Source organism: Musa acuminata, chromosome BXJ3-8 (assembly GCF_036884655.1).
Source record: "Musa acuminata AAA Group cultivar baxijiao chromosome BXJ3-8, Cavendish_Baxijiao_AAA, whole genome shotgun sequence".
Lineage (NCBI taxonomy): Eukaryota > Viridiplantae > Streptophyta > Magnoliopsida > Zingiberales > Musaceae > Musa > Musa acuminata.
Window position 1 is genome coordinate 2,243,420 of NC_088356.1, and position 22,079 is coordinate 2,265,498.

General features: G+C 37.1%; 2 protein-coding genes across 3 annotated transcripts; one reads left to right on the forward strand and one right to left on the reverse strand.

Annotated features, from left to right (window-relative positions):
• Window positions 1–1,239: 1,239 nt before the first annotated feature.
• On the reverse strand, window positions 1,240–10,716 carry LOC103993975 (uncharacterized). Of its 2 annotated transcripts, none has more exons than XM_009414224.3 (11): window positions 10,532–10,716; window positions 8,394–9,137; window positions 7,995–8,172; window positions 7,499–7,727; window positions 6,170–6,309; window positions 5,652–5,941; window positions 4,808–5,020; window positions 4,172–4,660; window positions 3,417–4,079; window positions 2,122–2,646; window positions 1,240–1,592 (listed from the first exon to the last, which is right to left on the reverse strand). In XM_009414224.3, exons 2-11 carry the CDS (start codon window positions 8,661–8,663, stop codon window positions 1,356–1,358), a joined length of 3,234 nt encoding a protein of 1,077 aa, XP_009412499.2. In that variant the 5' UTR covers window positions 8,664–9,137; window positions 10,532–10,716; the 3' UTR covers window positions 1,240–1,355. The 2 variants fall into 2 exon arrangements, with proteins under 2 accessions (XP_009412499.2, XP_018686211.2); XM_018830666.2 differs by lacking the exon at window positions 10,532–10,716 and adding an exon at window positions 10,173–10,461.
• A 6,870-nt stretch (window positions 10,717–17,586) lies between these two features.
• Window positions 17,587–21,642, forward strand: LOC103993974 (plant cysteine oxidase 2). Its single transcript, XM_065162707.1, has 5 exons — window positions 17,587–18,148; window positions 19,575–19,693; window positions 19,966–20,122; window positions 20,199–20,402; window positions 21,322–21,642. Exons 1-5 carry the CDS (start codon window positions 17,920–17,922, stop codon window positions 21,444–21,446), a joined length of 834 nt encoding a protein of 277 aa, XP_065018779.1. The 5' UTR covers window positions 17,587–17,919; the 3' UTR covers window positions 21,447–21,642.
• The last annotated feature ends 437 nt before the right edge of the window (window positions 21,643–22,079 follow it).

Below are 22,079 nucleotides of genomic sequence, written 5' to 3' on the forward strand. Positions count from 1 at the left end.
GCTTGTTTTTCCATCGAATCGGAGTTTAGCTTTCTCGATTTGCTCGCATGCTCTCGGCACACTCCTCGAAGATCAAGACTGCCATGAGCAGAACTATTCCGACGTCCCTGTTCTTCCCTGGAATCTTAATTTAGCTTTCTCAAAGTTTCTAACATCGCACTCCTCCGTTCGTCAAAGACGAAGACTTCTACCCATTTGACATTGCTCAGCACAAAGCCGCCGACCTCTTCCAAGACGGTCAATTACCACAAGAATGTCTCTCATACAGATCGCATCCACCTATCTTATCAGTTCCCCGCTCGTATCCTCTTCGAATCCCCAATCTTCCTCACCCTCAAATCTCTCGACAGCGAAAAGAAGAGATCCATAAATCGTCACCAGAAAACACACACAATCAAAAGAAGAGATCAATTACCATGAGAAGGTCATTCATCTTCGACGGAGGAGCTCCAGACGAATCGGGCGATCTACCGGACAAGAAACCCCAACTCGGAACCAAGGATGGGATTTGAAACCAACCGACGGGGTTAAATCTTAACCATACCAATGGCGGGAGATTAAACGAGGGTTTCGAATTGAAATCAAATGCGCGCCAACGTGAGAGCGGCACCCAACCACACACATGCTGTGGACACACTGCTCCTCAAAGACCTAATGCTTTTTGTTATTATTACATCAATTTTGATGCATGGAAATTTGAATCAAAATCAAAATACAATTTTAAATTTTAAACCCTATCGAACTTTCAGGATTTTTCATGTAATACTAATTACTGATATATCTAAACAACTTGTGTGGAAAAGGGTAGCTTTTTTTATTTTAAATGAACAAATTAAAGATTTGAAACTTATAAATTATGATATATCAAAATTCACTTATAAAAAATAAAGCAAATATCTAAACACAATAAACACACAACCATAGATATCTTTAACAATTAAATATGATCGATAACCCCATCAGAATTACCGGTATGCACCAGAGGCCAATTGGAGAGAAAACTCAAACATGCTGTGCATAACAACAGCTTATATTTTTTTAAGATGGTGAAGTTATGAAATTGTTACAACATTACTGAAGTAAATGGAGGAATTAAAACTTTAACACGGATAATGCAATTCTCCAGCTGTTTTATTTACTTGTCACCTGGATCCAGTTGTTACAAAACCCATATATGTTAATAAGCATGCACCAGTGCAATCTAAAACCAAAATACAAAAATACTTGCAGGCAGCAGAATTGATAAAAATGAGGATAGATTGCGAAGGAAAAGAAGTTACAGCATCTGTACAGCCACATTTACAAGTCTACCTAGAAAGAAGGAAGAACATAAAAGCTCTTACTGATCACAATGGTTAATGGTGAGGTTTCACCAGTTTGACACTACTGTAGAAGCGCTTAAGGTCCTTCATTGCCCTCTCTTCAATCTGGATCGAGCGGATGGATGATGGAGCATCAGTCTCAGGCTTGAACCAGCGGTTTGGAACGGAGTCCTTAGGGCCACCAGCCTCCGACGGTGAGCCTATTGAAGATACTGAGAAGCCTGATATTTTGGTTTTAGGGCTGTGTGAGATGTTCACCTGTCTTTTCTCCTGTTAACATGATATTTATTATTTTCAGAAGGTAGAAAAATGGACAATGCAATGCTATGGTTAAGGAGAAAGAAAAAGGAAAAAGTATAACTACCAACATTGATAAACAAAGGCTCAATATCAGTCATCAAAAATGAGTCGAGCACCGTATAGACTGAAAGTCCAAATTGTATCAGCAATGTCAAAACATGTACCAGAAACAATCCAGCAGACAATGTGTAGGTAGAGAAGAGAATTTCAACCTCTTAATTTGCAATGAGCAAGGGACTGACGATGCTACACCAAAAGCTTAGACTAGTAACTCTTAAGACTACAAATTTGTACAACTGTTTTGAGTGATATAACATACTAAATCACTTCCAAAAAATATCTAGTGACTGACAATATGTAAAAATTATATATTATAAATGACAACCCAAAACCAGGTTACCACAATCAAGTCAATAGTCAATATAAATAGCCCAGAGTCGTAGTTGGCATATATTAAGATGGTAATAATCTGCAAAATTACTTTGATTATGTCCCATACCTGCTGCAACTGTATATCCCTTAATGATGGCCGGTTCAGACCAGGTGAAGTTCCTGAAGATGACCAAGGAGGTGTGCTCTTTTCACCGTCAGGTCCAGCAACTCCTTCTGCTGGGACTATAACTATTGGGCTTGATATGTTTGGCAGGAATGAACCTAAACGAACCTTTCCACTATTTGCAGGATCTGTTGGATCTTCACACCTACCTTTCGACCTCATAGGAATTATTTCTTTTGTTTTGCTCTGTTCATTCTGAATATCACGAAGAGAAGTGTGTGTAAATTTAGCACCACCCCACGCTGGTCCCTCATTTTTTGGCATTGGTAGAGGGGCATGTCTGGGGGCATCATCAAGAGCACCACTCAGAAACATCGACAGGCCACCTTTCCTGTTCTTTTTCTTTGACGTGGTTAAATGGGAAGTCTTATTAGTATGGGATAAAGAAATTGCTTTCTCGTTTTTAGAAGAGGAATCTTCCATGGTTATGCTTCTAGTGATGGCATTGACATCCACAGCAGTGTTTTCCTGTTATACAGACAATTTGTCAGAAAAATAATTCAACATTATTAGAACTGAGGTATAAAATCTTAACATTCTAAAACACATATATAATGGTGCACTGTACAAAACATGGAACCCACCTATTACACTTAATTAAAAAATTGAGTATTTAACTAATAAATTAAAATTCAAAATAACATTAAAATGTCTTTCTCCTATGATTTTGTTTGTAACAAGGTTCAAGCCACAATAAAAAAAAGATGCTAATAACTGACATGCAAGTCAATTCAGTCCAAGCAGTCTACGAGAACTCCTATATCTGGTGTATCAGGGACTGCATCATAGGGTCTACCAAAACCCTCCCACCTGTGATTGTGATTTCCAGACTGACAAATGGTCAAATCTAGGAGTGGAAACATCCAGCAACTATGACAATCAAAATCCAGCCCGAAATGGTGCAGTTAGATACATTCAGCAGATGCATATGCAACAAAAGGAGAACTACAGAGTATCCAAACTCTAAGCCTATACTTAACCATTAATCGTTTCCAAAACAACATATTTTAAGGTGCATGAAAGCTGATAGTTGGAGTTAACCCAGAGAGAAGAATCACAAAGCATATATGAAAAGAAAAGAGTTCATAGATGATAACTCTCTCTAAGAAACATCTAAAACATTATGGCCAATTATTTTAGTGGATTCCCCTTTCAGGTTCAACAGAATGTGCAATAAATAATACAAGAAACTAATAAGATTAATATAAAGGTAGAACACAAAGAATTCATAAGATTACCATATTTTCAGCAACTTCAAGAGTTTTGATATCTGGAAAACCCTTAACAGAATTCTGCTCCTCAAATATTTCACTATTTACAGATAAAACTTCAGATTGTGTTGCCTTCTGTTTAGGTTTCCTCCTTTGTTTCCTAGAAATTTCAGCCTTCTTATTCCCCTTTCCATCAGACAAGCCAGAAGACAATAGTGTAGATTCTGTTTCAAGGGGGAAGCCTAGCTCGTTAAGTGCACATTCGAGTGAAGACCTGGTTTGAATCTTTGCAATTTGTTGGTCATCAAGATGATGCCCATTCAACTGCTTAGCCTCAAGGATCTCTATTTGCTGCAATTTTTTCTTAAGAGCTCTGACTTGTTTGAAGACAGTTTGGTCAGTAATCAAATCAGTTTGCACAAAACAGTCAACTCTGGAGCTCTCTTGCTTTGTGAGTACATTGTCAGAATTATCTCTAAGCCTAAAATGTCCTTTCTCAATGTCCTCCTCATCACTGTTAATGATGGCAGGGAAAGTAGCAGTTGGTGTGGGAAGGCGACGATAACTCCAGGGTTCCGAAGATCTTGCATCGAGAAGTTTCTCAAGCTTGGCCAGAACTTCAGGTGAGGCACTTGCAATTGCTGATGCCGAGACTGTGAAAATATAATCAAGATTGTGTATAGCTAATTCCTGCATGACTCCTAATTGTTAGGTTTCTCTGACAAAGTAAAGGAAAAAGTGATTCCTAGTTCAACTTTGGATGAGAAAATAAAAGAAAATACCTCACAGTGCTTTCTAAGATTATCAGCCTCTAGAGAATCAGCGATTTCCAATAGTTGAATAGCATTCCTTGGCTCCAACAGCAACTCTGCTGCAGCTTTCTCACATAGGCTTTTCAGGCTTGGTATATCCTTGCTACCAACATCATTTTTAATGGTCTTAGGGCTGGTATCAATTTCGATGTCACTGAAAGAATTATCATAATCTAATTCCTCCACTTCAGCATTGACATCTGATAATTGTTCAACAACAGAGGCCTCTGATCTGAGAGGATAACTAGGATGATAAAGAGCACAAAGAGCCAGCAAATGAGTTTCACCAACACACACTGAAGTAGCTCGCTTAATGCCATGTAAGCGAGCAGGAATTGGAGTCCCATCCTTATATTTCTTCCCATCCCACATATATACGTCTCCAGTTGTTGTAACAGCAGCAGTCCAATACTTACCTGCTGAAATGCTAATGATATTCGTTCCACATATTGAATAGAGCTAGATGTAAAAGAAGGAAAGGTCAGAAAAGAAAAAAAAGAAAAAAGAAAAAAGACCACATATAAACAACCAAAATATCATGAACTCGTTGGAGTCATTTCCGTATCTTGACTTCTTAAATCCAAGGATATGTTAACAGTAACAAACCTGCTGGCATCTTAAGTCAGGATCTGAGGAAACCCAATAAAATAGGGCACCATCATCAGTAAGGGCTGTGCTATGAACCACTCCGGCTGCAACTGAAATAACATGAAGCCGCTCCATTCGATGAAACTTAAGGGGTGTATTTCCACTTTTTTTAATATTTCTGCTAACAACAACACGTTTTGGGGTGACAAGGCGATGGCCCCAAGTAAATACCTATCAAAGTTTTAAAGAACACATAAACTAAGCTCAGTGCAAGTTGAAATCACAAGACATCAACCAAACTCCAAAATCAAGGAACCGCCATTCAAGATGAAACTAGAGGTGAAGCAATATGAAGCTTTTTAATTATACTGTTAGGAATTGGTATAGTGTCAAGGTGGACCAACAGGATAAGAGGCAGGACATGAAAGTCTCAATTTATGAGGCTAAGAAACCTATAAGACTGGGTCCCATGGCATCAAAGAAGTCAATAGCAGGCATTGATTAGCAGAAACCAATGAACTGCATGTATAAATTCAACAATAAATAAGCATTGGCAAGTCAGAGAGGATAAACATGTAACCTGCATGAAGCATGATCACCATCATACCATTTAAAGGCTGACAAGCAGTGTAAAGTGTGAACCAGCTGGTGAAGAAAATACATTGAACTGCTTGAAAACCACTAAATTTATTTCAAGTTATTTTACTTGCTTCCGACAATATTTGTTAGTGCTCTTGATCATGATTCTTCACTATTTCCCTTTAGGGGAATGCTAACTTGATTTATTATTGTTAAAACTTGTTTTAGAAAATAAAATTTGTACCAACAATCCATCTTTCCACTTATATGGGTGGATATTTACCTCACCATCAGCTCCTAAAACTATTGTATGATACTTGGCTGCAGAAACTCCTCTGAAGACTTTCCCCTTCAAGTACTCAACCATTCTTGGTATGGAATTTGAGACTGAATTGGAGGTACCATAACCAAGCTGACCTTCCTTGTTGCATCCCCATGTAAAAACTTCACCAGACTCAGCAACTGCAGCAGAGTGCTTGTTTCCAGCAGCAACAGCAATGACTTTTACTTTAAGGGAACTCACCCTCCTCGGTGTGGGTTGTGTATCAACAGAAGTATAGCCAAGCTGACCCTCTGCATGCAATATTTATACCACAACAAATAAGGAATCATTTTCAAACCTAAATGTCATGACCTAATGGTATTAGCTCACGAGTCATGAATAGATGGGAGTAAAAAATATAATTTGGAGAATATGATGGCTGAAAAGAAACAGAACTGCTGCATAATCCAATGGCCTATCTATACCTGAGAACAGAATAAACATGTTTATCAGCAGAAAAAAGATGCAGAACAATGTACCTCTATTTGATCCCCAAGTAAAAACCTCTCCACTCTCTGTAGCAATTACTGTATGATGCTTGGCTGCTGCCACAATCTTGACTCGACGAGTACCCAAGCCCAATATCACCTGCCGAGGCGTGATCACAGCAGCTTGACCACTGCAAAAAACAACAAAGCATGAAAGCCATTACAGGAGTGCACTTGTTATAGGACCAGAAAAGACACTGCACTGTTACACCACATAAAAATAGCATAAAGATGGATTCCATTAAGACACTATCAGCACCATCCAACTACCATGAAAATTCAATTACTAGCTCAACCAGCAACCCCCAAAGATTTACGACACAAAAAGCTCCATCAGCACAAATTATTCAGCTTTGCTATATGCTTGAAAATAAATCAATTAATTGTTTCCTAAAGTTTAACTAGAGAGAGCATGCAACAACTAAGGACAACCCACCCCAACCCTAGAAAAAGAAAAAAGAAAGAAAATAACACAAATAGTTTACATTTTTCCTTCCTCAAACCATACATTTCCACTCTTGTCATAATAATTGGTGTTCCAATAGAAAATACCTGAAATTTGACAAGCAGAAAACTTTTCCAGTGACAAAAAATTTCAGAACATTTTTTAAAGAACAAAAAGTAAATAAAATGTATAAACTTGATTAATTAAGGCTGCAAATTATTATATTTATGTATCCCAACAAGGTGATGCTTTCTAGCAATCACCTATAAGATGACTAATTTAATTGCTTATACAAGTGAATACAAGATACAACATAAAGTGGCTAGAGAAACAAGCAAATACTTAGAAAAAGACAAATATTCAGGTTAAAAAAATATAGTGCATAGCATTTGCAGATAATTATTCTATTTTATTTATAATGTGAAATATTGTTTCTTTCAAGAAAAAAAAAACAATCACTTGTGGAATGGTTTGTTTATTCAAAATAATTAATAGACTTGAGCCCTTTTCCAACTTGCTTATACTTTATTTCTGAATATTCCCATGATCGGGGTTTGCAGTATATATTTATCATTACAAGGTAATTAATATTTGCCATCTGCTTTTCTATAACAGACAATTCAGACATTTAATTGCTATATGACTTGCTATCTGGAGTAGAACAAGTTACTGTCATGTACACCCTGTGGCCTCTGAATTAAACATCCAATGAACAATATAAACTGACGTCCACTTGAACTTCGTGAAGATTATTGATAGTGTTCAGCCCTTGAATCCTATAGGCACCTCCCAACCCTTAAAAATAAAAAAGGAACACTGACTGCTCCTATTTACATGACATTCAGAAGAGACCAAATTAGACAGAAACCATATACCTGTGAACATCAAAATCTGGATGGCCCAACCGACCACCCCTTCCATATCCCCAAGTATAAAGTTGCCCATCAGAACCAACAGCTACACTATGAAACTTTGAAGCAGCAATTATCTTAATACAAGAGCTCTGGAGTGCATCAACTTTGCATGGCAACTTCTGAATATGAGCGTTGCCTGTTCCCAGCTGATAGTTTGTCCCACTACCCCAACTGAAGACTTCTGTTGCAACTAAAATGACAGAGAAACAGAAATAAGAAATTAAAAATATGATCCAAATAGTATATTCAGTTTGAACAACCAAGAGAAAGGCATGTACTCACCCGGCAAATGACAATGTAACAAAATCCAACACAAAAAGTTGAGATTAAGTAATCAACAATATGCACTCGACAATTTACCTGAGACTTAATACTATAAATGAGCATATAGCAGGTAATTATAATTGTTAAGAAAATTTTAGCTCGGTTGTTCCAATGTTCAATAGAAATGAGGTACCTGAATCAGATGCATTTCCTGTGGCCAGAAACACAGGTCCAGAAAGAAGATCAACAGGAGTACGGCATTTAGAGTCTTCCAAAGTGAGAGATGCACCGGCTTGTAGAAGAACGCTGGCCACAGCAAGATGACCAAAATGAAGTGCCCTATGGAGACTGCTCCATCCTGACTCCCCATCCTGAAAGTAATTCTTATCTCAAGAGATCTGACCATATCATAAAATCTAATAATAGTCCAAGAAAGATGCAAAAGTTTCTAATAATATAGAACGAAACATAGAAATCGAGCAAACCAAAGAGGTGAAATATCTTTGAATCTGTCAGAGCACTATGCATAACATGTCAGCAAACGATGATATTTATCTGGGCAAAGCAACAAATAAAAGTTTGAATAGCATACCCTTGAATCAGGATCAGCACCAGCAGCAAGAAGCCTCTTCACAATAGGAACATGATTCCTCCATGTTGCTATATGAAGAGGAGTGAGGCCAAATACATTTCTCGCATCAATGTTTCCACCATTCTTCTTTAGTGATAACAAAGCTAAATCGAGTTCAACTACAGACCCTTGTTTGCAGATAAACCATAGATCTTTCTGAGAACTGCTTGAAGAAAACTTGCGATTAGATGTCTGCCTCACTGAGCCTGAATGAGGCACCAAGCCCTCCATATAACTGACAGTATGTTTCAATCAAAAACAGTTTGATGGTAGCTCCAAGCGTTTACTACTTTGAGAGCTGAGGCAGTTCTACAAGGTCCACTTCTCCAAGGAAGTGCTATTATTCTCTAAATAATCTAATCCATTTTGCCGGCCTAAGTCACAAATTACCATAAAATCAGCTCGCACACATTGCAGAATTTCCAAGAGCCAGATGACTGAACATTGTCAACCAACAAAATACAAACAATTTTTGACTATACAATAGCAGTTCACATCAGCAGAAGCTAGTCATGCACTTATCACAAAGCCCATAGTCTTTTTCCAATAGAAGATTGTCGTTGTTGTAGTCAAATGTCTTGCATGCTTACAAAGCGATAAACTGATCCTGATCCTGATGCTGGTATATCAGTCTATCAAGTTATGTTCCTCCCAATTTACACCAACAACCATGAAGTGAAAAAGGAAAATGTACTGTAAAGATTCCTGAAAATATTCAATTAATTAGTTCATAAAGACAGTACATCGTCAGTCAGCTAAATTAAATGAACACCATGACATGGAACGGTTTCCTATTGACATCTAAAAAGGAAAGCACACAAAGATTTATTTGGTATTTAAGAGCAGACCTCAAGTATGTCACTATAAAACAGAACAAATAATAATAATAATAATACTTGTGTTTATCTTGGAAGGCAACAATGCTTTAATATGCAAACTAGAAACTAAATTAAGCAGTAGCCTCAAATTATTGCCATCATCATCATAAACTTCACAGCATGCAATTAACCCACACTTTGAACATCATGTCTGTTTATCTGATCCAACTGACTTTTGGTTTCTCTTCTCATTTAAATATATACCCAACAGTTATTTATTAACCTGCCAAATATATACATTGATTCAATTCTATCATTGAATGTTAATCTTTTAAAAGGAAGTAACCGGTTACTTGCATTAAGGAAGCACATATACATAGTGAAAATTTCGAAAATTTTTAAAAGATCTAACAGTTGTCAGGTGTCATAATCTAAATAATGAAATGCTCTATGAATTTGAGATGCAAATGCAGTTCAACAAGATCTTGAGGCATTATTTGTATACCATCAGATTGCAGGAATATTCTGTAGAAAAATGAGAGTTATACATGTGCCATTTTACATTATACTGACAAGTAAAACAATTGCTACCCCAAAAGTAAAACAGAAACTAAATGGTAATTCTTGAAATTTATGTCATGCATCGAGTGCCAGCAAAATAATATATAGCAGTATTTATATTTTACATGTAATAAACATGTAAAACCTTTTTGCCACCAGGGTCAACAAAACAAAACAACTAATAGGTGCAGACTACAATTGAGACCAAAATTTAATGGTCCTTAAGTCTAGATCCAGCAGTAGATTTTAAACATGGCACAAGCCTTCCCAAAAGGAAGAAAGTCCATGTTGTTTATCAATTAATAAACATACTCAAGATCCAGGAAACGAATTACACATCGAAATGTAGAAAGAAACATACGCAGGCACGTCTAGAACTCCAAATCCACCGCCAAATTGGAGAACCCTTACAAGATCTAGGATCGCCTCAATGGCGAGCCCCCAAAATCATACATTTCCGACAAAATAAAAATAAAAAAAACGAGGCTTTTGCCATCACGACATGAACAAGATCAAACTTTTCGACAAAAAATCCCTCGCTCAGAAGAGTAAAATGCCGCAGAAAGACCACCGCCCGAGTAAAATGGGCTCAAATCTCCCAACGAAAACGAAGGGCAAGAGAGTAATCCCATCAAACCATGTTCAATCGGAGCTTCTGCGGACGTAGAGGCCACCAAATCAAATCAAACCTAGAAAAAGAACCGGCGAGGAAGAACCCACCTGAAATCGCCAGTGATGGGGACCACGAGAAACCAATCCGTAGGGTGCGTGCTGGCTTTTCCTGTTTGCTTTGCAGGGTTTGCGTTTAACGGAGGGAAGGAGAGGCGAATCCTCGCACGGAATATGCCCCCACGGGGGAGGTCTGGTGAAACCCCCCAACTCGCTCTCTCTCTCTCTCTCTCTCTCGCTCTCTCATTATTTTCTCCACACGGCAATTCCACTACCATAGGGGCATTTCCGGAACAAAAATAAGCGGTTGCCATTCTTGACATTTTAAACAAACATTTTATTTTAACTAATTATGTAAATAATTACTAAATGATAATTTATTCGGAAAAAATATTAAAAATTTTAGAGGTTTTTTTTTTTTTTTTTTTTTTTACAAGACATAAGATTGGATTGGAATTTTTGAGGATAAATTTGAAGTTGTCGAGTAGCCATCTTAAATTATTAATTTATTATATTTAAATAATCACAATGAATCGTAATAATTATTTAAGTGATTAATAAAAACGAAATTTTATTTGGTAAAATATATACGAAAATATGAGGTTTTTCTTTTTTTGAACTATAAAAAAATCAATTAGTCGTATTAAATTGCCAATTTTTCCTATTTAACTTGTTAACATTTTTAGCTATATAATAAAATTTTCATTTTCATTTAAATTATTATTTTATTATTTTGGTAAAATGACAGCAGGGGAAATAATGTGCTTTGAAAAGGGCCAAAATACTCATTTGAATAAACACCAATAATTTTTCAAAGTACTAAACCAATTATCACAACTTCTTATTATATAAAAATTATAGAAACCATAATTATTTGGAGTTGGATCCTATGTTCTTTGTATACTTGTTATAGTTGTTGATTGATATAATTATAGGCTTCTAATTTGACTTATATATATATATATATATATATATATATATATATATATATATATATATATATATATATATATATATATATATATCCTTTTAAAAATTAGAAGTTTTTCATGTATGTCATTATAATTTACATTAATATCTTCTAAAAACTCATTATGATGTGTGTGCATGTATGCATTCTATACTAAAAAATGTAATGATAACTAATCTGTTTCTAAAATTTGCCTTGTATATATAAACTCCAAACTTAAAATTGATCTTGATGTGTGGTTTAGAATTAGTTTGATTCTCGTATTAAATCATGAGGAATCAGAGAACATTAGATATCATTTATTTGAACGATATTAATTTACATTATGCTCTTCTTATACTTCTTTTTTTTTTACGGTTAATGGCATGTCATATTAACTGCACTAAAGCCATAATTATATCCTTGCAAAATAAATATTGGTTCTGGGACATATAATCGTATAAAAGAAATGGATAGTTTTTGAGCAATTCCTCGTAACAACTCTTTAGATGTTGAAAAAAATTTCATCACGATTGGATGGCTAGATCTTATTTCGAAGGTGTGAAATCATCCGGGTGAGTCATTCTGGGAGAGGGGTGGAGTGATTGAAGCTGAGCAAGGACTGACAAAAGCAATTCGTAGGTGAAATTAGAGTAGATTCGATCTCCATCAGGACTCTACGTAATAGGTCGACGTTGTATGAGATTTTCAATCCGACCATTTCGATGCTTAAGTTAGTTGATAGGGAACTAATTATATATTTGACGATGATTTTTGAGAATCGATTCTCTTTTCAGGCTCCGAGAATTAGTTTTTATACCTATGGAACCGATAAGAGGGAACTATGGCTACAAGGATCGTTCATACCTCTGCGGTGCATTCATGGGGGTGATTGCCCCGTACAACCCCCTGCGATGCTAGTCGACTTGTCCAGGCTCCTATAACACAGTGTCGATTCGTATTGCCCCGTGCGATATAGAGCTGGCAAGAGATGATCGAGGGAGTGTCGACCACCTAACCTTTTACCAAATCAAATAAATGTAATACTTCCTATCACATAGGTTTTTTATTGTGACCCTACAAACAAGTACAAAAATAAGACATACTAGATGATACCCTAAGTATATGACAAGTCATTCTTGCTTTTCTTTTATAAAAGACATGTGATCTTGGTGGGTTAGGGTAGGATCCTATGAGCTAGAAAATTAAGAAAAACATTTACAGCCTAATACAATCAGAACTTGTTATTTAACAATCTCCTTTGTGATTTGCATGTCGTTGATCTAAAATTTTATTAGATGGATCTCTGATTCGGTTATAATAATTATAACAGAAATATAATATAATATCATATTAAAAAAAAGATAAGGATCGATCAATAAATATACTAAAAATAAACAGATCAATGCTTTGATTATTCTTTTTGTTGTGGTGACTTTGTGTGTGCCATACGAAAGGGAGGAGAGTCTTCCACGTTCCAATACTATCCTTCTCACTTGCTTCGTTCTATGGTCAGACTTCGGATTCTTCAAACTGCTACCTAAACAAATGTATACACTTCAATTTTCTTCACCTCTGATAGGCAAAAATAAAAAGACTATTAGGATAAACAATATTTGATATCTAATTGTCGTTTAATATTGACAAGTATTTTTAAGAATTCTAATTATATTTGAACTAATTAGAAGAGTTTTAGTTAAATCGAAACTCTTTAATAAATTTTGATTTGTTCCTATAAATATACTCTTTAATGAATCGAGAAAAACATTATTTAGATTAATACGAGAAGTATATTAATCTTATAAATTAAAGAATATGAATTTTCTCCATGAATATAAGCATGAATTTATCGAATAATGTTAATCTTACGATAACTTTTTTAATATACTTTTTTTTAGTTTTTTGATCTATGTGTTTTCTTTTATATTTTAAAATTTATAATTCATAATTCCTATAATTCATAATTCTATAAATTATGAATTAATTAGAAGAGTTTTCTATAAATTGAAACTATTTAATGAATTGAGAAAAACATTATTTAGATTAATACGAGAGGTATATTAATCTTATAAATTAAAGAATATGAATTTTCTCCATGAATATAAGCATGAATTTATCGAATACTGTTAATCTTACGATAACTTTTTTAATATACACTTTTTTTAGTTTATTGATCTATGTGTTTTCATTTAGATTTTAAAACTCTTCTATTCCTCCTAACATACTACGATTATTTGAGTCCATTTTTTGTTTTATTTTTGTTCCTTGCTCTACCATAATCTGGCAGTGGAAGAGAGATGCAAGAGGCCACAAAAACATATGGCTGCTGACCACCTCAGGTTTCAAGTCAATGACAAGATGCTGTTTCTGGTGACAAAGTCAATGTAGATGTTCATTGTTTCCAATTTTTTCTTTCTTGGTTTGTTGATTAAGTTACTCGAACATTTGGTGCTTTCAACTGTTGAAAACTATAGAAAGCACACATAGCCACCTATTTTCTTTGGAATTAGTAATGGAAGAAGAAGATGAAGAAGAAGAAAGATGGGAGCAATGTGGCCTACAGTTCATCAGAGCAAGATCTAAACAGAAACATACTTTTTTATTTCCCTCTTGTTCTAAGAAGATCTGGCAGATGCAGATACACATGATTCCCCATAAACAGATCTGGCAGAGGCAGAGATGTATGAGACCATAAAACAGATGGCTGGTGACCACCACAGACTTGAATACTAAAAACAAACATGTCTTGGTGACAGGATCTATATAAAAGTGTTCATTGTTTTCAATATTTGGCACTTTCAACTGTTGAAGACTCTGAACAGCACACACAACAAGTTATTTTCTTCAGAGTTAGCAATGGAAGAAGAAGAAGAAGAAAGATCTGAAGATATGGCAGAGGAAGAGATGCATGAGACCACCAAAACATATGGCCCGGTGACCACCACAGACTTGAAAACTTAAAGAGCAGTGAATTAAACTGTTGATAACTATGAAGAGCACAAACACACAACCACCTGATTTCTTCAAAGTTGGTGATGGAAGAGCAAGAAGAAGAAGGAGGATGTGAATAATGAATGTGGCCTTCAGGTCATCAGAGCCAAAATCTAAAACATATGAGACCACAAAGAAGATCTGGTGGGGGGAGAAGGATGCATGAGACCACTAAAACAAATGGCAGGTGACCACCACAGGCTTTAACACCAGAAACAATAAATCACGATGTGCTGTTCCTGGTGACAGGCTCCATGGTGGTCCTCACAATCAAACACATGATGATTGGCTTGAATCCTGATCTCGAGGGTGTCTAAATCATCACTAACCACCGATACTATCACGAGAGGATTTGGTGAAATATGATATAGTCTTGATATCGTCGATCTATCGGAAATCGATATGATTTGATTCTGTCCCGAAGGCACAAGCTCATGCTGATAGCCTAAGTGGTGATTGTGTAATGTGATAGGAGTCAGGAAATGTCCTAATCCTATGATGGTGGTTGAATGTTTGATATAGATTCCGAGTCAGACCAAGGGGGTGCTAGTCTTATCGAGGTTCTGGAGACGAACCGAGGTGTGCCTTGGCTTTGCTGGGAACCTGCACAAACAATCAATGTCATAGGAGATTTTTTGACCGGACCTCTATGATAATAAAGTTAGTTTCAAGAGAGTATAAATAGTGAAAGTCTCATGTCTGATCCCCTGTTCGAACCTTGAGGATCGACTTTTATACTTGAGCGACTAGTGGAAGGGGATCAATGGACGACGAGGCTTGGTCGTATATCTTCTTGCAGCTTATTCGTGTGTATAGTCATTCATATTGTTCCTTACAGTGTATCGTCAGAAAGTGATGATTGTAGAGGCGTCGTTTATAAGTCCTTACGGTTGTCGGGGACAACAAGGCATCGTTTATATAAGCTAAAAAATTTCGCATATTTTCTCTCTCTCTCATATATATATATATATATATATATATATATATATATATATATATATATATATATATATATATATATATATATATATATATATATATATATATATATATATATATATATATATATATATACCTCAAAAGCCTAAAACTTAAGTTATGAAACTGTAAATTACACTATTTTACTTCAGAAACGCATTAGAGTTATATATTTATTTAACTCAAACAAGCCAATGCTAATCATGGTTATAAATGATCAATCAATCTGGACATTTTGGATGGGCATCAACAACGCTAGCAGATATGGATGATTATAATATTTGGAGGTGTACATATGCTTTTATCAAAATTTATTATGGTAAATATATTATTTCATTTCCAAATTACGAGGATATATATGTACAATTTTCTATAGGAAAATAATCTAAAAGATAAATTTTAATCATTATGTGATCTCGAAAATAAAAGTAACTCATGTCCTGATTGCAGATATTAGAGCGATGGTGTTAGTGTTAGAATGAACGGTTATAAATCTACGTCATGATGCCGAATCGAGACATCTAAAAGATTAGTCTTATCATGTCGCGAACGCATGTCATATAATGATGAAATTTCAGATCCTAATAAACAGTAATATCTAATATACTTCTATTTATCAAGTGATGAACAAAAACATTTTGTATATAAAATAAACAATATCTAATAGTCTCTGTGTTTCTTTTATTTTTCTGTTCCTTTTTGAATTATATATGTAAATAAAACATGTCAGATATAATATACAATATACACATTGTAGTGTAAGTTCAATATCCAGGCCCAGATCCACTGATGACTGTAGCAGACTGGGCCACTGCAGTGGATCCCTCTCAGAGATCTGCATGCCAAATCCACAACTCTTCCGTTCTTAAAGACGGAGATGAATGTGAGAGTTGACCGGCAACTGTTCTCAGGGTCAACTGTTCTGCCACAGCTTTTGTGTTTTCGGCAAAAATAGTAAGGGTCAACCCACGCATATCTGGTAATTTTGCATGCGCTGTTCCGGCCACCTGGCGCCGTCGGGGGGATGTGGGCGAACCCAGTCACCGAGTTGACGCCATTTATGCTGACGTAAACTGCGCAGCTGGCACGTTCGTGAACCTTCCACCGGTCCAAATCACGTGCCTACCCTGCTTCGCCGCGTGGCCGCACGACGTCGTGCTCGTGTCTGGGCCGCACCGACGCGTCCATCCTCGAATGGGTTTCTACCTCCTCTCTTTGTGGGAGGACTTTCAGCAGATCCTGCAATCTCCGCTCAGATTCTTTTTGGCATAAATAAATAAATAAAATTTGTTTCAAATCAGATTAACATATTTATCTATCGTATTGAAAATGAATAATATGGAAATATAAAATGCAACTGACTTAAGATGATATTAAAAATACTAATTTTTTTTTATGATTATATACAGTATGCTTTGGCCAAGTTGGAAACAGAGAAAAGGAGAATAGTCAGTCCATTAGGACAAGAGATCTAACATACGTCCAAATGCTTAGTTGGGAACACGTCGTATATGGGTCATCCATCAGCATCCAGTCACTAAATGTGAAATATAATAGCTACGTACATACTCGAAGGTCTTCTTACTTATCCTCCAAAATTGGTGCCCATTAAAATGATATTTATTCTTTTAATTTCGTATTCGAGTGATGTTTGAACTGTGTATAATATCCTCCAGTTTTCACAACAGAGGTAACAACAAATGACACGAGTTTTCGTGTGAGTCAGACGCGCCACGACACCTACCGCGAGTCAGAACCATCGTGAACAGAGATGGGGTAGGTGGGAGGGAACGCAACTCTCAGCGAAGAACGATTCGTTGTGCCTCCAAACCGTCCTTTTTGAAACCACTTTCGATCTCAACCGTCAATTCATTTTAAAAATGAAAAAAACGTGTGATAGATTTGACTTGACGAGACAGATGGATGGTTGAGATTAAAAGATATTAGAATCTGCAATCGGGTGGTTTGTCGTGGTAATCTCTCGTGTCTCTCCCGACTTGTTCTTACGTTGACTGAGTAAACGAACAATCGGGACGAGGGTGATTCGGTCATTTTACAGGTAACAGTTCTACGCTTGACTCGAATCTGTGTACTGTGTTCCATGGTCGGAAAGAGCTGTTTCGGGAACGCAATAAGGCGGGCGGAGTCGGGTGGAAAACAAGCAGTTTTGGTGGTGTTCCCAAAGGATTTTTTTGGGCAATTCCCTCCTTCCGGGGGCGGAGTCTGGTTTTCTCGCGACGAAGCTATCTCATGGCCCCTGGTTTTGCCTCCCCTTCTCCGCCTTTATACCTCCTCCCCCCCTCTCGCTTTCTTTATCGCCAAAATTCCTATTTTTTTCGTACAGTGCTCGTCGATCCCGATCCTATACCGGGGTTGTCTACTGAAAGTTTGGGCTTCTCTCGCTTCTACTTCGAGATTAGATCTTTGGAGCCGGTAAAGTTAGAACCTTGGAGAGTTTTGGTGCTGGAATTGAGGTGCTGGGGGTGAAAGATCATACCTTGGGCGAGTTCGCGAGGCCTGGATGAAAGTAGAGGCGACTAATGGGTATGAGGGGGAGAAGAAGCCAGCGGGGGCGAAGAGGAAGGGGGAGAAGCTGGTAAGGAAGCGAGGGTGCAGCAGAGGGACGCGGCGGCGGGTGCAGGCCGCCTCCACGGCGATCCAGCGTCTGTACGTGGCCTGCAAGACGGTGTTCAAGGACCCTAAGACCGTCCCTGAGGCCGCCAACGTCGAGATGCTGCAGCGTCTCTTAGGTATCGCGTCATTACCTCTTCTCTGGATTGCTTCGCATGAATTCAATACGATTTTATTGCGCTTATTCGTTCGAGGAGCTTCGGCATGTTATCATACTTCACCAGTTAGCCGATACAAGTAGCTTCTTTGCTATGGTGCGTCTATCTTGATCTCTAGTGCTTTGCTGCTTTATCTGAGTAGATTCCTTCTTTGACTTATATAATACACATTTTTGCTGATACAAACCTGCAGTAGTGTGCTGAAAGCATCTGGTCATTCTCTATTATGATTAGCATCCGAAATGGTCAACATTTTAGAGTTGCTCTAGCAGTCTAGTTAGGCTTTTGCCTTCTCTATTATTCTGCGTGCTAATAGACATTTGTATTCTCCTAATAGTTAGGCTTTTGCCTTTGCTTTTTGCGGAATCAAGTCTCTAAAAGTTCATACTTTAGTATGGTTGCTTACTATATTGTGTCAAGTTTGCTTAAGGAAAAGACCCAAGGAGCTAAAACTTCAGTTGGAACAGTAACTTTATCTAAATGTTAACTTGTGGGTCAATTTTATGAGCTGCATGGTATGTGTTGCATGGATCTGATTATGTCATCAAGTGAAGGATTCTTCTCATGCATGATATTTATTGCATGGATCTGATTATGTCTATTTGTCATCCCACTATAGTTATTCTGTTGAATGTCATCATATTGTTCAAACAAAAAGAGATATTAATAAGTCCATTCTGATGATAGTTAAGGGGCTAAGTTCAGACCTTTAATTATATTTGTATAGGAGCATAAAAGTTGTGAAGAAAAATGACTGATGAAGTGAGAGGTCCAGTGTCTACTCATGAGAATGATTCGTTGAGTTTGTTTTGATGCATTTGTATATGGATATCTGGACAATGCATTTGTTTTAACAATGTAAGTTTTCACGACAATAACCTGTAAGCTTGGCATGTTGATTGGAGTAGATATGCTATCAATGTCTTTGGAATGCAATTAATATCCATATCTGTATCTGGAACTTTCATTAGGAAATCTAGGTTTGGACAATGTGACAAGTATATTTGCATATCCATATTCATTCCCTGGTACATGTCAGATCCACTTGCAGTGTTACCTTGAAGTCACATGGTCTCATAGATCCATGTCCATGGTTGTTAGTGAAAACATGTTTGCCCCCTGTCGTTGACATGTGTTGCTGAAAATTTTTTAATCCTGGTCATATGACACTCGAGGCTTGTTAACCTTCGGAGAGAATATATTTTTCTTTATACATTTTTTTCCTGCTGATTTTGAAATGTTATTTTCTTTGAGCTCAAAGCAGAACACACTCTTGTCGGGCAATCTGGCTATTTGTTGTAGGATATCATAGTGTTCTTGATCTTATTTGGGACTAGCCAGCCATGCTGTACTTGAAGCTTTAGCTTTCTGTTATTTTTGTCTCCAGATGAAATGAGACCAGAAGATGTTGGGCTAAGCACGGATGCACTCTTCAGGGTTAAAAGTTCTTCCAAAGGAACCCCAAAGATCACATATGCGATGATTTACAAGTGCGATAACTTTTCGGTAAGACTTGTAAACTGTATCACTAGAAATGGTTGCTTGAAAATGCACTTGGAGAAGAAGAATTTGTTGAATATGCTGAGGAGATATAGATCACAAAACAAGAAATAATAATCGGCCTAGAAAATCTCCTGTTATTTGATAACAGAAAGTAGAGAGACATATTTGTTTTTTAAGCATCTAATGGATTGAAAACTTTAGTAATTCGGTAAATATGGTTACCATGAATGGATTTTCTTAATACATTCTGGTTTATGTGTTCTGTTTCTTTGCAGATAAGTATCTTCTTCTTGCCCCCGAGAGCAATTATTCCTCTCCATAACCACCCTGGGATGACTGTTTTCAGCAAATTACTGGCAGGATCGGTGCATATAAAGTCTTATGACTGGCTCGATCCTGGTGCATCAAATAGCTCTAAGCCCTCACCTAAATGTGAGCCTTCTTTCTGTATGATTTTATTCATCAAATCTCAGTTTATTGGCTTGACCATGTATGCTATGTTTCGCAGTGAGACTAGCCAAGTTGGTGGTGGATTCTGATTTTACTGCTCCTTGTGACACTTCAATTCTTTATCCGACAACCGGAGGAAACATTCATACATTCACAGCCATTACCGCCTGTGCTGTGCTTGATGTTCAAGGACCCCCCTACTCGAAAGAAGAGGATCGTGATATTACATACTATCGGGATTATCCCTACAGGACATATCCAAGTAAGCAGTTTCTACAAAGAGTTACATCTTGCTTTAAGTCTGAAGCTTACCCTTAGAAACACCCTTTTTTGTTATACTTGAATGGTTTGGTAGTCATAGCAGGATGATACACAAGAGAACGACCGACCTTGTTCTATATAGTATCCAGGTTACGTGCCACATACATTGTAGTATGGCCAAGCAAGTCAAGTATGATTAAAGCATTAAAGTAAAATACATCAATATGACACCTTCATAACAAACCGTCTTGATTAAAGCATTAAAGTAAAATACATAAATACATAAAGCAAGTCAGACGGTTTGTCTTATTTAATCCTATATGATGATTGTGAATGTAGTATTCAGCTCTAGTCTGTCATCTAAATTGTTGTTCCTATATATTCCATTATTCTTTTCTTTTGAACAAGCTACCAGATAACATCTCTTCATTGCTTGAAACACATGCTTCTTTGGCTGCATAAATGCCTCAATACTGACTTATCCATCCAGAATCCACTGGAACCACAAACTTGGCAAAATTTCTTGTACTTAAGATGGATTACACCAGCCATATACTTAAGATATCGATCTCTTTGCTTTGTCTGAAGTTATAAGCTTGATTAAGGATGACTTCTTGAAGTGGAAAAGATTCACTTACCGACACTCTCGTGTACTGACTTATCCATCCAGATAACATCTCTTCATTGCTTGAAACACATGCTTCTTTGGCTGCATAAATGCCTCAATACTGACTTATCCATCCAGAATCCACTGGAACCACAAACTTGGCAAAATTTCTTGTACTTAAGATGGATTGCACCAGCCATATACTTAAGATATCGATCTCTTTGCTTTGTCTGAAGTTATAAGCTTGATTAAGGATGACTTCTTGAAGTGGAAAAGATTCACTTACCGACACACTCGTGTTACCATTTTTCAGATGGTGCCACTGACCAAAATGGAGAGGAGGATTCTTCTTTTGGATGGTTGGAAGAAATCGATATATCGAAGGATTTGAAGATGAATGTTATCGAATACCTGGGACCGCAGGTCATCGAGGGCTGACAACAGTTCTGACCAGTTCTTTTCGTCTTCCTTTGTGTGGGACTGATTTCAGGATGTGTAAAGATTGGAATGTTTTTGAGATGATACTTCATGGTCCTTTTTTCCCTGGTTTATCATTATTGTTTAACTTGTCATATCATCAGAATCTGACTCGAACATTTCCCACTTAAACTCTCGATGTGCAGTTTGATTTGTACCTTTTGCTTTGGATCACTTTGGGATGTCGCTAATAATTCTTGATCAGTTCTGATCATTTCATAATGGTTCTTTCCAAGTCACCACTGCAAGTTGATCATTCGGAATCACGTAATTAGAAACTTCTGCTGCAATGATCAAACATTGGATTGGATGCATGCGATGAGTGAGTTCAGTCACATACTAGTTTTTCGACTGCCACAGATCTTACTCCTCGTCTTTTCTTTAGTTTTATATGGTTCAAGCCACCACGAATCCATTTCCCGCATGCGCCTTCGGATCATCTCTCTCTCTCTCTCTGTGTCGCTCACTCGCCTTCACCATCTTCCTCTCTTGGCACCGGTGCAGTCTTTGTGACCGCTGTTGCCTCCGCCGCACTCCGAGATGATTCCACGTGGCTCGACGTCGTGACGTGGCACGCTATCACGCCCTCCCACC

Coding starts and splice junctions, on each gene's coding strand:
- LOC103993975 (XM_009414224.3), bottom strand. CDS start 8,663: ATGGAGGGCTTGGTGCCTCATTCAGGCTCAGTGAGGCAGACATCTAAT. Junction 5,942..6,169: donor TACTTGGGGATCAAATAGAG/GTACATTGTTCT, acceptor TATTGCATGCAG/AGGGTCAGCTTGGCTATACT. Junction 1,593..2,121: donor GGGATATACAGTTGCAGCAG/GTATGGGACATA, acceptor TCATGTTAACAG/GAGAAAAGACAGGTGAACAT.
- LOC103993974 (XM_065162707.1), top strand. CDS start 17,920: ATGAAAGTAGAGGCGACTAATGGGTATGAGGGGGAGAAGAAGCCAGCG. Junction 20,123..20,198: donor CTCTAAGCCCTCACCTAAAT/GTGAGCCTTCTT, acceptor TATGTTTCGCAG/TGAGACTAGCCAAGTTGGTG. Junction 20,403..21,321: donor TCCCTACAGGACATATCCAA/GTAAGCAGTTTC, acceptor ACCATTTTTCAG/ATGGTGCCACTGACCAAAAT.